At 38.4% G+C, this 16,625-nt stretch overlaps 3 protein-coding genes across 7 annotated transcripts; all 3 read right to left on the bottom strand.

Annotated features, from left to right (window-relative positions):
• Positions 1–702: 702 nt before the first annotated feature.
• On the bottom strand, positions 703–3,163 carry LOC111788264 (protein OXIDATIVE STRESS 3 LIKE 1). 2 transcript variants are annotated; one of them, XR_015416065.1, is made up of 3 exons: positions 2,761–3,163; positions 1,275–1,942; positions 703–1,237 (listed from the first exon to the last, which is right to left on the bottom strand). XR_015416065.1 is itself a non-coding variant. In XM_023668573.2 (2 exons), exons 1-2 carry the CDS (start codon positions 3,078–3,080, stop codon positions 1,471–1,473), a joined length of 792 nt encoding a protein of 263 aa, XP_023524341.2. In that variant the 5' UTR covers positions 3,081–3,163; the 3' UTR covers positions 703–1,470. The 2 variants fall into 2 exon arrangements, 1 of the variants encoding a protein (XP_023524341.2); XM_023668573.2 differs by having other exon boundaries at positions 703–1,942.
• A 1,373-nt stretch (positions 3,164–4,536) lies between these two features.
• Positions 4,537–9,128, bottom strand: FAP2 (Chalcone-flavanone isomerase family protein). Of its 2 annotated transcripts, none has more exons than XM_023668443.2 (11): positions 8,863–9,128; positions 7,520–8,145; positions 7,187–7,418; positions 6,945–7,020; positions 6,755–6,857; positions 6,401–6,469; positions 5,691–5,727; positions 5,531–5,605; positions 5,392–5,443; positions 5,069–5,113; positions 4,537–4,948 (listed from the first exon to the last, which is right to left on the bottom strand). In XM_023668443.2, exons 2-11 carry the CDS (start codon positions 8,035–8,037, stop codon positions 4,851–4,853), a joined length of 1,305 nt encoding a protein of 434 aa, XP_023524211.1. In that variant the 5' UTR covers positions 8,038–8,145; positions 8,863–9,128; the 3' UTR covers positions 4,537–4,850. The 2 variants fall into 2 exon arrangements, with proteins under 2 accessions (XP_023524211.1, XP_023524212.1); XM_023668444.2 differs by lacking the exon at positions 8,863–9,128 and adding an exon at positions 8,591–8,788.
• Positions 9,129–10,093: 965 nt separating this feature from the next.
• Positions 10,094–16,207, bottom strand: LOC111788200 (guanine nucleotide-binding protein alpha-1 subunit). 3 transcript variants are annotated; one of them, XM_087121624.1, is made up of 14 exons: positions 15,941–16,207; positions 15,633–15,815; positions 15,442–15,514; positions 14,447–14,484; positions 14,257–14,346; positions 13,993–14,070; positions 12,849–12,956; positions 12,607–12,708; positions 12,456–12,511; positions 12,182–12,316; positions 10,887–10,980; positions 10,730–10,789; positions 10,572–10,651; positions 10,094–10,429 (listed from the first exon to the last, which is right to left on the bottom strand). In XM_087121624.1, exons 2-14 carry the CDS (start codon positions 15,717–15,719, stop codon positions 10,237–10,239), a joined length of 1,194 nt encoding a protein of 397 aa, XP_086977750.1. In that variant the 5' UTR covers positions 15,720–15,815; positions 15,941–16,207; the 3' UTR covers positions 10,094–10,236. The 3 variants fall into 3 exon arrangements, with proteins under 3 accessions (XP_086977750.1, XP_086977749.1, XP_023524236.2); XM_087121623.1 differs by having other exon boundaries at positions 15,633–15,787; positions 15,941–16,206; XM_023668468.2 differs by having other exon boundaries at positions 10,094–10,414; positions 15,633–15,787; positions 15,941–16,199.
• Positions 16,208–16,625: the final 418 nt, after the last annotated feature.

The raw sequence follows: 16,625 nt of genomic DNA on the forward strand, positions 1-16,625 counted from the left end.
TTAAATCTTTTACCTACTTGTAAAATGTTAGTGTCGGTCGAGGCGTGGGGATCACCCTGAGGGAACCACATTATTTTGGTGTTTTAGATGGAAAGTCTTGCTTAATCTTAAAAATACTTGTGCACTTAAGCAATGGTTACCCCGTTTTTTATGACTTTCTATAAAAGTTTTAAAACTACTCTTAAAGTCAACGAAGGTGGTGATCGATGTTCAAATTTTGTTTATCATTTTTTAAAAATTTATACTTCAAGAACAAGTATATTCATTTCTTTAATTTATGTGTGTGTTCGTATCTCGACTCTCCTTATGGAATAACTAAGTCATTAATTTATGTGTGTGTTCGTATCTCAACTCTCCTTATGGAATAACTAAGTCATTATCGTATATGTGTCCTTTCTCGACCACTATATCAAGGAATGATGCTTATTAAATAAATTTGGGAAGAGGTAGGACTTGATCTAACCACCACTTGAAATATAAATAGCTTTAATATATGGTCAAGTTGGACAGGTTGTAAATTAGGGCTACATATAATTGTTGATCTCAAAACTCAGTCCAATTGAGTGATAAATAGGACCCATCATTTAATCTAATCTTATCTACTCCTGTACAAACACGTCAACCGACATTGAATTTCTTGCAATATGTTCCTGAATGTGGCAGCAATATTTGACTGAATGAAATCAAGAGAACAATCCAACAAAAAGGCAAATTCATCTATATTGAACGATAATCAGCAAAAGAAACTCATCAAAGTCACTGGGAATGCTTACAAATGCTTAACCAACGGGCAAATTGCAACATTGTGCATGTATGTTTACATTCTCAAGGTCTAGAACAAAGAAGCCGTACCATAAGTGAAGCTCATGGGAAAATATCAATATCAGAAGCCCAAATCCAGTGAATTACATGTGTCAAAACGTGCAGATGGTGTGTCCTTAAATTGTTTGGGGAAGCAATGTCAAGCCTATAAGGCAGTTAACTTAACTAAATTTCTAAAGTCAATTACATGGATTGGAGAAGATCACCCTATCTTTCCATGCATCATTTTCGTAAGCATAGGAGCTATCTTAGCAGTTGGGTATCGCTCTTGGTGGACCAAGAACGATTTGAGAGGTGGATCATTGGCCAAACTAAGCTTCAAGGTGGCTGTTTATGTGTGGGTGAGTAGTTGGGTTGGTTGTCTTAGGCCAGTACAGACAGGTGTTGACGAAAGGACTCAAACATCTGCTGCTACCTTATGCTTTACTCTAACTTCAAACATCTGCTGCTACCTTATGCTTTACTCTAACTTCATATCCCCATTTCAGTATAAACAATGAGACATGAAAGTTTTGGTTTATAATATAGGGAGTACAGTATCGACCATACGAGCTAAAATCATACTAGAAAAGCCTCCTATTTCAGGGTCCCTAGAACAGTTAAAAGGTCTCCTGCGTACCTATAAGCAGGAGATGGAAATCTTTCAGGTCAGTTGAGATTTGTTAGATTGGCCTTATTAGCCGAGGTGGCGCACTCTTGTAAATCAGCCAAGGAATATGAACGCCAAGTGGAGAAATTTCGTTGAGGTGGCACCATGGAAGCCAGATTGCAGTTAGATGCTCTAGATTGTGGGTGCAGAGGTGGGCGAGGCGGTGGAGAGCCTGAATATGAGCTGGAGTTTGAATCCTCACTGCAGTTACTTTCGGAACTGCTCATAGCAACAGCCAAAGCCAGGGAGCTTCTGCTTGAGCTGATGGGTCTTTTTGATATCCCACCACCGTTATTCTTGAGGGGGAAACTCCGGTTCTTCTCCCACACAAGATTGTAAGCCATGAGATTCCTTCGTTTCTTGGAATAGGCATTCTCCGGCTTTGCAATCTCCTTCATGGAGGAAACAGAGGCATCAGCCAGACTTGTGTAAGACTTTGATTTTCCATTGTAGAACTTTGAGATGCCTTTTCTGCATGTAGTAATGATTTTGTATTAGATCAAGGAACAAATAGAATGGCTGTGCGTGTTCTAATGGATAATTGCATGAAAACCTCAATGTATAAAGGATTCAATCAACGGTAGAAATTCTGTTTCCTATATTTTATGCTTAAATCAAAGCCCCATTGTTTTGCAGGCAGAACAACTTTTATGCACAGCAAAGCATTCATTTCTTTCTGATTTGAGCTCAAGAAGATCAGAAACACACTCTCCACAATAGAGATTGGCAAAACAGATGATAAAAAAAATTCGACGGTAAACACATGATTAAGGAGTATTAAAGAAATCATGTCATTGGCTAATCCTCGGCTTCAGAATGCTCTTTTTTCTCAAATTTGTTATCGCCGTGTCTTATTCATGCCAAGAATAATGACTACTTTTAGTAGCGCAAGTCTTTTATCTGTTCGTCAGCAATAAATACTAGTCACCGCCAGCTTGAAAACATAATTCCCTAATAGTAAGTCCAAAATGAAGCAAAATTAATTGATCAAGCATAGATCGAATTACTCCATCGTTCTGAAGGACAGATTAACAATCCCCATTCCCAAATGCAATGTACTGCAGGAGTATTAAATTTTCAAGCTCAATCAGGCCTCCTCTAAACATTTCAGCTTCACCAACCATAGGTTTAACACATTCGTTCCAGATCATCCCTCAAATTCAAGAACTAGAGACAAGGAATGATTCCGATTTCTAATTTCCAAACAAAGATTCGAGCAAGAAAGTAAGAGTTTGTAAAATCCAAAACAAAGAAGAAACAAGATATGCTTAAGCAGAAAGAACACCAACCTGACAGGTAAAACCTCCTCCAAGGAGTCCATCATATCCAGCGGCCCTTTATACGAGCTCTGAACCTCATCACTCTCGCCACTCTCCTCACCGTCCGACGATCTAGCGGACTGATCACTGTTCCTCCCGATCGAAGAAGAAGAACTGGAAGCCGAGCTGCAAGTATTGGACTCCTCAGCCTCCTTTTCAAAGCCTTCAACACCGTGATCCATATCCCCAGTATCCAACCTCTCAAACACCGATCCATAACCCAAATCCTCCGGCGAGAATCCAGAGCCTTTATCCTCAACCCGCTGAACCCTATCCAAAGCAATCGACATGACGACTTCGCGAACTTGAGCAGTGACAACAAGGAGAGAGAAGAAAAAAGAGAGAGAGAGAGAGAGAGAGAGAGAGAAACGCAGACGAGAAGAAGAAGAAGAAGAAGAAGAAGAAATGGGATTTAAATATATAAATGAAATTAAGAGATTTTGGATCATAAAAAAATGAACGGTGGGGATTGAAAGCACGTGGAGGAAGGGCAATAGATCAGATATTAATGAAAGATACTAATTGGAAAAGAAATAAAAATGATTAGATTAGGAGAAAAAATGATAATAAATAAATAAATAAATATATATAAAAGAATAAAAAGGAATAATTTAATGAAGGGGTAAGGTAAGGGAAAAAAAAAAGGGCCTTATCGTCATCCACTTGCAACTTATTTAATATATTGTAATATTCGGATAGCTTTAGTTAACATTTGTGAGCTGTTTTCTAATTTATTATTTCTTTTTTTATATTATTTTTGGTGGGGTAGGCCACAGGATGGAAATTACAATAGACCTGGGAGCACCGGATTATTAGGCAATGACGTGGCGAGTCGAAGCATAAAACGGAGTGTTGCGATGCTTATCCACAACAAAGGTGGTGGGGCCCACGGAGGGGATAGTTGAAATTCGGTGACCACCAAATCCGGCTTTGGGCTCGGCTCGGCTCAATTGGATAAAGTGGTCATTTCAAACGTTGATTGTAGTAAAGACATGGGTGTAAAGTTTGTTACCCTCGTTTATCTGCGTGCGTCCTTTATTTTCTTTGTTTCCTAGAGGTGGATTCTTCTTCACGCTTTTCAAAAATATCATTAAAATCAATATTAATTATAAATTACAATTTCTTCTTCTTTTCTTTTTAATTCAAAAATATTCAAATATTACACGCCACCGAGAGGTGGGCCCTAATTCATTATATAATATTACGTGGCATTTGAACCCAAACTAAACTATAAAATTCTTCAAAATTCTAATTCACATCGAAACATTATAAATGTGTGGAAACATCTCCCTAATAGACACATTTTAAAAACTTGAGACAGACTTCGATATGTAGCAGATAATGCCGGCTAACAGTAGGCCTAGACTATTACAAAACCTAACGTCAAAACATCCACATTCAACCGAAACCAAATCTAAACATAACTGTCATCACCTAAAAGATAATAATCATAAAATAAAGTCACCCCAACCCAAAGAAGAAATTACACAAACAAAAAAACTTTATATATTAAACATAACTAATACAAGTACATATACATACATTATATATAAAAGATATAGATAAAATCCCAAACTCAATCACTCCCAACCATCCAAATGTTGTTCTAAATTCTATAAAAAGAAGAGAATAACTTTGTATCACTCCCAACCAGTCTCATAAATCATGAGCGTCACAACAATTACTCACTCTATTCATTTCCTTATTAGAACAAAGGCTGCGAGAAAATTATCAAAATATAAGAAAAAAGTCCAAAAAATGAAAGCTGATAAATTTGATGAAACCTGCATATACATACAGCAGCCATTGGCGTAAAAGAATCAATCAATGGTTATTTGGAGTGTCGCCTGTCTTTCTTATTGTTTTTTGTTTTTTTCTTTTCAAATATGTACTAGATCTCAACCACTATTGCCAGCTTTTGAGTGCAAAACCAAGTGATGATCTTGTTAATGCCAAAGCCTGCCACCAGTTTCTCATGTCACAGCAACCAATTGTCCATATAAAATGAGGGGCAATGGAAGCTCTGGTACTTCAGAACAATTTTAGAACAAAGATGTTAGTCAGCATCTACCAATAAGACTTGCCACATTTCTACCGATCTCTTTTTTCGTTTCCTCCGACACTGGAAAGTCGCCAAGGTAAACATCAAAGAACGCCCCTGCAAGTTATGATTTCATGGTTGAGATCTTCACATCAATTTTCATTGACTAATAACTAACTATTATATGTTCATTTCAATTCTCACAGGACGAGTTCAGAAAGGTGATGTTTCACTTACTACACAATTCCTTGCTACGAACTGCTCCAATCAGAGTGCCTCCCACTGTGCAACAACCATCGTTAGTCGTCGATATGAATTAAATGATTTTTTTAGTGCAACAAATGAGAGTGCGATGATTTGAACCTACGACTACAGAGGAATGAGTACATTAATTTATTGATTTGGTCATACTATTGTGTGGATGGGGGGAATAAAATGCAATACGACATGTAAGAGCTCCAAATTGGATTCAAGAGTAACTAGGCTGCATAATCGGTTATAATTGCTATCAATGCGGACCAAAATGATTCCATCACGCTATAATTGTACTCTCAGCTTACTTTCAGTGATTAATTGTCCATCAGCTGTCTGTCGAAAATCGATCGTTGTTCCCTACAATATTCCAATTCAAATGAAAAATAGAACAAACAAAATTAACAAAATACAAACATAAGTGACGCTTCTAATCTATAGAGTTACCAAAGGTAATGGAATGTCTTTGGTGAAGAGAGAACCAAATGTCCTCACACAATCGTAATCAGTTTCTGGATTTGCCTGTGCCAATTATTAGTTTAAAAAATAAGAAAAATTAAATCATGTCCAGAAGCAAAGATATGGCTAGTTGTATCGGACACTTTACCTTCAACAATCGTGCTCTAAGTGATTTCTCAAAAGCACTGCAACAGAGAAATCAGAGCATGATCATCAATTAGCTTGAGTAACATATTAACATTACGAAACTCAATCAACTATAATTTTACATGAAGTTGTAAGAACAATTTTTAATCCTGTTTGAATGCTTCTAAAATAAAACTACCGTATCAAATTTACAGTTCAACAGTAAAATTATAACTACTTATAAAAACAAAGCAAATTCCATGATGACCTGGATGCACCATTCTAGTCGCTACATCAATTAGAGAACCTTGAAAAATTGTTCAAACGCTAGAGTGATAGTGGCATATCTTCATGTAAGCTATATAAAGAGAGTAGTCAACTTCCAATAATCTAAATCCTACTGGAAAAGGCAACTACATAACACTACTTATCACCTAGCTGAATCTTTTATGCCAGGAGAATCTTAAGTCACTATAATTAAGAATCCAATTTGTATGAACTGTACCTGGTAATATAATCAAACTGGGCATACTTCAAACTTAAAGTGCAAAATTTATAAACTTTACAATCTGTAACTGACTTTAAAGACACACACTCAATATACAGGCTGTGAGATGTTAAATGCCTAGTGCGAATAAACTGAACCTTAAAATATGATATACCCACTATTTAAGGAAAAAGATTGACCAATAAAGTATGTATCAGTGTTCAATTCCAAAGAAAGAAACATACTCTCTTACAGTATTGATTTTCATCCCATTGCAATTAACCACAAGCCTGACGGTCATATTAATATCCTCCCTGCAGCATGGTAATGTACAAAAACATGATTAGAAATAAGGCAGAAGTAAAGTAACTTCTTGGAAAACTGGATCCAAGGTCAAAAGTGAAAAGTGAAATCTATGTTCCCATTCAGGCTAGGAACAGTAGAGAAGACGAGAAATCCCTTGGCACAGTCATATCGAGCATACTAAACAAATTTCCAAGCCTTTTTCACACTTTCCAGACTACTTTTGAAACTGCAACGCTGACAATTGAAATGAAATAACAAAGGAATTACATAACTCGAGAGAAAGGTAAAACTACCTCAGAAGGTCCTCATAAAAATCACGACGCTCATTTAATTCATCTGCTGAACTAGAAGCATATTTTGGACCAAGCTTCTCGCAGACAGAGTTTGGATGAACATCTATAAGGGGAAAAATCAAGGATCTGATCAGAAAAATGAAGATAACAAAACAAAAGAATAGAGTACCTGATATACCAATAAACTTACAAAAGCCAAAAGCATAGACCTTCAGGGATTTAATTTTGACTATTTTTACAATCCGGGATCCAGTTCCAACAAGAACCTACAGCAGCAGTTGAGAATTATTAGCAATATAACCCAGAGATAGAGTAAAATAATGGCCAAGGACAATGATAAGAAGGGCAGATTGACAGGTAACAACGTGGTTGTCAGAAAAGCATATAAACATGGAGAGGAATATTTTGAGGCCACAATCGGTAAACATTCACCTCTGAACTCAAGCTGGAATTATTTTCTCCGGACAGAATGTTATCTAGTACCACGGGAAACTCAATGCCAGTTTGGGGCTCAATTGCATGCCGTGTCCAATTCACGTCAGGAAACGTTAAACCAGCAGGTGCTCCATACGCAACTTCACAAGGTTTCTGCTCCATGCATCCATGCACATGCAATTCATTGTTCTCCAATGGAACAGCTATAACATCTGATGATCTGCTGGCCCTTGATACAAGAATAAGTTTGGGTCAAATAATTGAACCTAATAATAAAGGTTAAGGCAAACAGGAAATTCATTCCACTCATCTCACAGAACAGCAGCTTACAAGTTGTTAAGAGGAGGAACTAAAGCAGCCGCTACTGAGAGCAAAGGATGCAACTGCTGTCTTCCAGCTTCTTTACCCAAAAGTCTCGTTGCAAAACCGCCAATCTTGCCAAGAAAAAATGGCTTGGAATGTTTCATTCCCAAATTAAAGCTAAAGTGAAATCCTCTAGACCCAATTCTACCAGAACGGATGCTCCTAACTTCTGTCAAGTTTTTAACGCTTCTAGAATTTGAACCATGTAGATCACCTGCTATTTCCCTAGTCATGTTTGCACTTGACGTACTTGAGCACCATAGGAATAGGGCACCAGCGATCTTTGAAAAGCAATTAAAGGCTTCTTGAAGTGCTAAACTTCCAGCCAGATACAAATTTCTAGATTGATACAGAGAATTGTCCATAAAGAAACTAATATGTGAAAATAGATGGTCTCCAAATCTATGAGATGAAAAGGGCTCGACTGGTAAGATATAAGGTGAGCCTCCATCAAGATCAATGAAAAACACCCAATTGTTCCCCATATTTCCTCCTTTCTTAAGTTGTGTGATATTTCAGGATTTTTCTGGCTTTCTGTAGGGGTAACCAATGTCTAAATTAAGAACGGAATCCAGATGACAGGTACAATAAACCTGCACAGATAAAATATAAATGTTGAGAACCAGAGCCAGGGAGATTCAATAAAGCACAAGAGCAACAATGCACGATTTCTTAGATTATGCCAGACCTTCCAAAAAAATCATAGAAAATATTAATATTCAGAGACGAATACATTGTAAATAACCTAAAATAAGCAAATCAATAGATACAGACGCTCCAACCACATATGACTCGCACTCGTTTTTACTATTCCAACATGCGTGGAAGACTATCAATCAGATAAGGCAACATCAAAACACGCCGCTCGAACAAATCTACAACTCAAAATGGCTTCTACAACAGAACTGATTCCACCATTCCACCATCCAGTGCAACGATTATTATAATAGAAACGATGTAGGTTCTTTTCAAAAATTCAATTGATCACATACACTCATAAAATGAACAATGCCAACCAATATTTACAGGATCACATACACACGTCGTAGTAATTTCTCATGTTTCCACCAAAAATCGAATTTCAATTAACAATACACTTGAAGTCACATGAAACGGCGGTGCAATGCAGAAACAAAAATTCTGCCAATCACATGTTCGAATTCCTACACAATCCAAAGAAAACGAAAAGAACACAGAAAGCGTGATTTTATATTTTCATCTCATGAGTCAAACTCAAAAAAAAAAAAATAATAATAATAATTCGACAAGAAAACAGAAAGAAGCAGAAAGGACGATCGACATAGCCTCACCCCAGCGAGATCCAGATGTTTGCGACGAAATCAGCTAGGGTTTCAAGCACATTGAAAGTCAGCAAACCATTACGAAAGAGAATTTGATGCTTCAAAGCGAGAGAAAACAAGGAGAAGAATGTCGTAGAGAATTGAAAAAGGTGCTGGATTTGCGTTGAATGAGAAAAATCAAAGAAATGCAACGGGGATTTTGCGAATTGGAGGCATTTACGCGCGTAAAATACGAGGCCCTGTTTCTTCTCACCTACCGACCTTTGTCGTCTTTGCATGTGCCAACCAATCCTACTTTTTCTTTTAAGCTTCCGTTTCCGTCCATTTCACCGTCCGATGTGTCGGCCACATTTATTGAATACTTTTTAACATAAAAAACACGCACCCACACATTTATAAATACTTTTCTCCACCCTTTCTGAATATTACACCGCCAAATTTTCTAACCAAATAAATATATAATTAAATTTGGGTATAATTTTTTAGTTTCTATTTAATCATAAATTTCAATTTTCATTTAATCCATAAATTTCAATTTTCATTTAATTTGGTGTTCTTATATTTTAATTTTTATTAATTAATTTAATTCTTTTAAATTAGCTTAAAGTTAGTACTAAAAATGAGTAGGGCTCTCGCGACTAAGATTTACGCTAGAGGTCACGCAGCAGCTTCCCATGGAGCCTCCAATCATAACATTTGATAAGCTTATCTTTCAAGCCTGTTGAGGATTATTAGGAGTGAGTCCATCATTGGTTAATTTAGTGGAAGATCATGGATTTATAAGTGAGGAATACTATCTCCATTGGTGTGAGATCTTTTAGGAAAGCTCAAAGCAAAGCTACGAGACCTTATGCTCAAAGTGGACAATATTATACCATTGAGGAGAGTTAATTCCTAACATGGTATCAGAGTCATGCCCTAAACTTAACCATGTCAATAGAATTCTCAAATATCGAACAAAGAATTGTGAGCCTCGAAAGTGTAGTCAAAAGTGACTAAAGTGTCGAACAAAGGGTGTGCTTTGTTCGAGGACTCCAGAGAAAGGAGTCGAGCCTCGATTAAGGGAAGGCTGTTCGAGAGCTCCATAAGCCAGCCTCAAGGAAAGCTTATAGTGTACTTTGTTCGAGAGGAAGATTATTCGATTTATAAGTAAGAAATACTATCTCAATCAAAGTGGACAATATCATTTCCATATCGTGGACAATATCATATCAGTGGAGAAACGGGTGTACACAGAATCTAAAAACATATGTTATGTAATTTCAAAATAATTTGGATCATCAAATTACAAATAGTTAAAAAGATTTCAACTTTGATACAAAAATGTTTTAAATCAATGAATCAAACTTCCAACTTCCTTCTTCTTCAGCTGTGTTCACAACGTCACAATAACCCGGCCTCCAACAGGTTTCTCCGCCTCAAAGTTTCGTCTACGAGTTTGAACGTCTTCTTTACGAGCTTCTGATCGAGAGCAGTCGTTCTGTATACCTTAAACACCCGATCTACTCGATCTGGTGACGTCGTCTGAAAATACAACTCCTCGAATTTTTTCTTCACGAACCTGAATTCATTGATTCTATGCATCAGAAGTGTTATTTTAGATCAACTACAAGAAAGAGGAAAAAAAACGACAGCATTGTCCCTAGTCTACAACTCATCCCGCTACGGAAATGGCTCGGTTTAAGCATAGAGGACGAGGGGGGGTGGTAGATACGTACTCGTAGGCATGCTCGATCTCTTGTTTCCCAGTCGAAACCGGCTGGTAATCTCTGAACCATTCACACACACTAAGAGGGACCTATCATAAGACGCTAATTCGTATTAATATTTAAAGGACCTATCGAAGCGTGTCGTAATACTCTCTATCAACACTTACTTGTAGAACCTTTTTCTCGAATATATCGAACTTGTTGAGAAAAAGCATGAACGACGTTTTCTGCACCCAGAATAAAACAGCATCAAATTGTGGAACGAAATTATCGTCAAATACACTCGCGTAAACACGTAAACGAAAACAATGCAGAAAAGTAAACCTCAAAACACTCTTGTTTCAGAACCCACTCAAAAAGTTCCTTTGTCTCCATCATTCGGTTCTTCTGTTCGTCCTCGAAAAGTGTTTGATCATACCTGAAACCGTTATCGGTTAACCCATTTGAATCTGATAAACCTTATGGCAATAGTATAATTTAATGCAATTCTTGTTCTTTCGAGTTAAAAAGACAAGGAGCCACAACTAACTTTATACTTTCGTTATAGTTTAAATCATTACGGTCTCTTATGTATAATCTCGAACACGTCTCCTGATACTAGCGGAGTGGATTATAAGCATAATGCAAAGAGTGGAACATCGATTAGCACAGCTATGCAGACAAAAAAAGACGACAGACAACAAGTATGTCTTGCCACCATGATCTCCACATGGGTTGTTAGATCACCAGCTAGCTATGATCTACTTTTCCTCTATCATTTTAGACTTTTAGAATTATCTCTTTAGGACACTCAATACCGTGAGATCTCACATTGGTTGGAGAGGAGAACGAAACATTTCTTACAAGGGTGTGGAAACCTCCTTAGTACACGCGTTTTAAAACCTTGAGGGAAAGCTCAAAGAGAACAATATCTGATAGCGGTGAGCTTGGGCTTTATAACTGGTATCGAATCCAAACACCGGGCAGTGTGCCAGCGAAGATGCTGAGCCCCCAAGGGGGTGGATTGTGAGATCCCATATTGGTCGGAGAGGAGAAAGAAGCATTCCTTATAAGGGTGTGAAAACCTCTCCCTATTAAACGTGTTTTAAAACCTTGAGGGGAAAGCCCACAGAGAACAATATCTGCTAGCGGTAGGCTTTGGCTATTACAGATGGTATCAGAGCCAGACCCTGGGCGGTATTCCAGCGTCCTCGCTGGCCCCCAGGGGCAGATTGTGAGATCCCACATCGGTTGGAGAAGAGAACAAAGCATTCCTTATAAGGGTATGGAAATCTCCCCCTAGTAGACACGTTTTAAAATCTTTAAGAGAAGCCAAGAAGAGAAAGCTCAAAGAGAACAATATCGGCTAGAGGTGGGGCTTGGGCGGTTACAACTATCGTGTAAGAGCTACTCTCCAACCTAATCCCACCGACTTCAAAAGAAAACAATAGAAACTAGTAAAAGACCCTCGTTCACAAAACTTCATTGCACAATCACATATTCCTAAATGGCTTCCCATCGGGGCTTCGGGGAGCATCCCCGACCAGGTGGTCGTGAACGAGAGGGGCATATATCTTTTTCCTTCTACATTTGTCAAGACTACCAGAATCACAAATAGGTTAAAAGAGAGATGATCTTACTCACTAATAGCAGCACAAAAGATTACTGCTGTAACACCTTCGAAAAGATGAATCCATTTCCTCCTCTCGTTTCTCTGTCCACCGACATCAAAGAGTCGATACACTTCTCCGCTCTTTTTATTTTCTCCAACGGGACTGCCAAATCAAACAAATACCATAATTAATTATAACGATTAAGCTGTAAGACGAGCTTAATCGTCTTACGAGATTTTAATTATGATACATAAATTATAAGGAATATAAAAACACATTGTAAATATAACTAAATATTTACCTAAACTGGATTTCGACAACACCCGTTGTACGAACTCTTGCGTAGAGCACGTCTTCCTGTGATCAAAGCCACATAAGAAAAGACCCAAAATTTACGCAAATAACTCGATCTCGTTACTAGTTTCACTGTAAAGGATACTAAGATTGAATACCTTAGTTGGAATGTAATTTACATCAGATAATCTCTGCAAATTTTCCATGAAATAATGTGCACAATCTGGAACCTGTAGTTCGTTACCACGAGCATACGTTTCCTACAAAGAGAATAAGAACGCTGAGCTCGCTTCATCTGGGACGAATTCAAGAAGATAAAAAGCTTACATAAAATAAGAAGCATCATGGTCGATTTCATTTAAAAGATGTCACTAGCTAATCTACATGGGGCAACGGCTACCTGAATTGCAGCATCGTTCCATAGAGTCTCTATATCGTGTGCATGCTCCCTAGTCAAACGCGGGTAATCCAATCTACCGCCAATGTCGGATAATTTCTCACCAATGTCCTGATGCATGATCACGAGTTAGGTGCCATAATAAGCAGCAAAAGGTTCAGTACATGTCCATCCAAGTTCACATCCATAAGCCAGCAAATTAAATGTAGGGAAAGAAATACATTTTCACCCCTATACATGGGCCAAAATTTGAATGAGCCAACTCTAACATTGAACCTTTTCTTTTTCTTTTAGCGTGCAACACTCGCCTGTGAGATCCCACATCCATTGGAGAGGGGAACAACGCATTCCTTATAAGGGTGTGGAAACCTCTCCCTAGTAGACGCGTTTTAAAATCGTGAGTACGTAACAGGCTAAAACGGACAATATCTACTAGCGGTGGACTTGGGTTGTTACAAATGGTATCAGAGCTAGGCATTGAGTAATATACCAGCGAGAACGTTGGGCTCTCAAGGGGGGTGGATTGTGAGATCCCACATCGGTTGGAGAGGGGAACGAAGCATTCCTTATGAGGGTGTGGAAACCTCTTCCTAGTAGACGCGTTTTAAAACCGTGAGGTTGACGACGATACGTAACGGCCCAAAGCGGACAATATCTGCTAGTAGTGGGCTTGGACTGTTACACAGTCAATCCAAGACGACTGACATATTTAGTCAACTGACCCCTTTTTAACCTTGGACCTTTCAATTTTCATCAAATTAAACCCTTCAACTTAATCGAGTTTCCATTTTACATTGAAGAATAGTAAGTAGTCTTTTCGATGAACGAGGCTATTTTTGTGGGAAATTTTCTTCTTTCTTCTAGTTGTGTTTGATATACTTTTCACTTGGGTTCGAGCAATTTTCTTTCCTAAGTTCGTGAGTATTGGCTTTCTTACCTACTTGATTTCGTGGCTAGGTTCGGGTAAATTCTTATTCTCCTTCATTATAAATGGCATTCAGCATATAAATCGGCCCCCGTTTCTATTCTGAATCATGAACCAGAAAACCAGATGGACAAATTCTTTGCAACCATTGGCAATTATTATAAAACGGTACGAGACAAATGCTCGAGTCATGCAAGCTCTAGTTAGACATAGAACGGATACCTTATTTTCACTGGATAAAACATACTTCGAGAACTCTTTATCATTTTGAGCGAGCTCCTTTGAACCATCGTGTAATACCTGAAACGTCAAGTTGAATAAGAGGTTATAGATATTGACAAACGATACAATATCGACCCATGATTTAGAGTTTTGGCACTCGAAATAAAAAGGGATATTATGTTGTAAATGTTTGGACAAAATCATTTGCTGTTTGAATCATGCAGAAAGGGAAATAACCAACACACCCTTTCAAACATTGCATACTTTTATAGTCTGATACACATTTGCATGAATGACTGGAATATAGCTCTTCAGCTCTGCCTCATCAAACCCAGTTTGGAACAACAATTTTATCTGCAAAAATGGAGCGACAAAAGCAAAAAACGTTTAGTGGACGAAGTACATTACGACGTTGACGTAGCGGATTATAACGGAAAAGAATAAAAGGGCTTGCCTGCTTAAAAATGGTGGATTTCCCGGACTCTCCGGCACCTAAACAATTGGGTAAATTCAGCATATTTGCATTGCATTGTAAAAGAAAATTTGCAATCTCGGTTGGGAAGGAGAACGAAGCATTCTTTATAAGGGTGTGGAAATCTCTCCCTAGCAGACGCGTTTTAGAAACCTTGAGTGGAAGCCCAAAAGGAAAAGCCCAAAGAGGACAATATCTACTAGCGGTGGGATTGGGTTGTTACAAATGGTATCAGAGCTAGACACTAGGCGATATGCCAGCAAGGAGGCTGAGCCCCGAAGGGGGTGGATTGTGAGACCACACATCGATTGGGGAGGAGAACGAACCATTCTTTACAAGGGTGTGGAAACCTCTCCCTAGCAGGAGCCCAAAAAGGAAAGCCCAAGGAGGACAATATCTACTAGCGGTGAGATTGCGTTTTAGAAACCTTGAGAGAAAGCCCAGAAAGGAAAGCCCAAGGAGGACAATATCTACTAGCGGTGAGATTGGTTTGTTACAAATGGTATCAGAGTCGATGTGCTAGCAAGGAGGCTGAGTCCTAAAGGGGGTGGATTGTGAGACCACACATCGATTGGGGAGGAGAACGAAGCATTCTTTAGAAGGGTGTGGAAACCTCTCCCTAGTACTAACAGACGCGTTTTAAAAACCTTAAGGGGAAGCCCGAAAGGGAAAGCCCAAAGAGGACAATATCGGCTAGCGATGAGCTTGGACTGTTAATGTCCTCTTTGGGCTTTTAAAACGCGTCTACTAGGGAGAGGTTTTCCCCTCTCCAACGAACATGAAATCTCACAATCCACTCCCTTGAGGGGCCAGCGTCCTCACCAGCACACCGTTCAAAACCTGGCTCTAGTACCATTCCCTATCAGGCTTTCCCTCAAAGTTTTAGAACGCATCGTAGTACTCTTATAAGGAATGTTTCATTCCCCTCGTGGGATCTCATAGATAACAAAGGTAATGTGAGGCTAAAATACACATACCAAGCAGAAGAAGCTTCTGAATATGTTTTTCAGCCTCTGTTTCTTGAACAATCCGCCTCTCTATTTCAGCAGCCTGGAAAACCACACGACAACGATCATATCGAACCCGATATTCAACAAATACCACAACATTGCTTCTTCAACCACCATTAAAACCAAAGAATCAAAGATTGTAATAAAGCATGATTCACCTGCACATTCTCTTCCGTATCTTGTTTATTGTAACGACGATTTCTGCTACAGAGTAACCCCATACTTCTACTCAAATGAGACAGCATAGAAAACAACAGACCACTAATGGTAGCACTCACACAGCATCATCCGCATCAAATGGGTCAGCGATCGCCTTCGAAAACACTCACTCATATTACAATCTTGAAACCCCATTTCAAGCATGCAAAAAACAACACCCAAACACCCAATTCAAAGCAACAGTTCATAAAATGAAATCCAGAGCAGACCCATCAAAGAAAACAGTAAAGAATTGGGTAATGAGTACCTAAAAGAAAGTGTTGGATGAAAGTGAAGAACAGGCAGATGAAATCCCAGTTGAGTGAAGATCTGGAAGAAGGTTTAAAAGGGTAGCCTAGATTTGGCGGATTCGTAGAGCAGTGAATGAAGTGGTGGTGGTGGGGGTTTGATGAATAATCATATTAAATTGATTGAAGGAATAAAAAAAAAAGGAATTGGGAAGAAGGGGTTTGTGGGAAGAGATAAGTGTACGAAAAGAGAGAGAGTATCATTAAGACCAGAAATGGTGAGAAAGCAGGGGGAAGGTGTACGTGTCGGCTCCATGAGGAAGGGAAAAATGCCCAAACCTCACCGCCAAGATGCCTTTTGGATTACCCACCTCTTTCAATTTCAATCTTCGGTCAAACACCAGAAACGACAGCCTCTGATCGTAATCAAAAATATGTTTTTTTTTTTTTTTTTTTTTTTTTTTTTTTAACAAATTCTTATTACGAAAATACTTCTTTTTTCTTTTTTTCTTTTTTTTTTTTATTTCTGCTGTGTGATGTGGTTGGACTGTGGACCGACGACCGTGGACCGTGGACTGTGACTGAGCTGACCTGTCCTTTCCTTTTGCTGTGTCCCAAAAGCCAAAAGTTTCATGTTTTTTTCTTCTTTTTTTTTTCTCTCTTTTTCTTCTACAATTGTTTTTTCAATATAATATTGGAGAAAAT

This window comes from Cucurbita pepo, chromosome 2 (assembly GCF_057944985.1).
Source record: "Cucurbita pepo subsp. pepo isolate OVF chromosome 2, ASM5794498v1, whole genome shotgun sequence".
Lineage (NCBI taxonomy): Eukaryota > Viridiplantae > Streptophyta > Magnoliopsida > Cucurbitales > Cucurbitaceae > Cucurbita > Cucurbita pepo.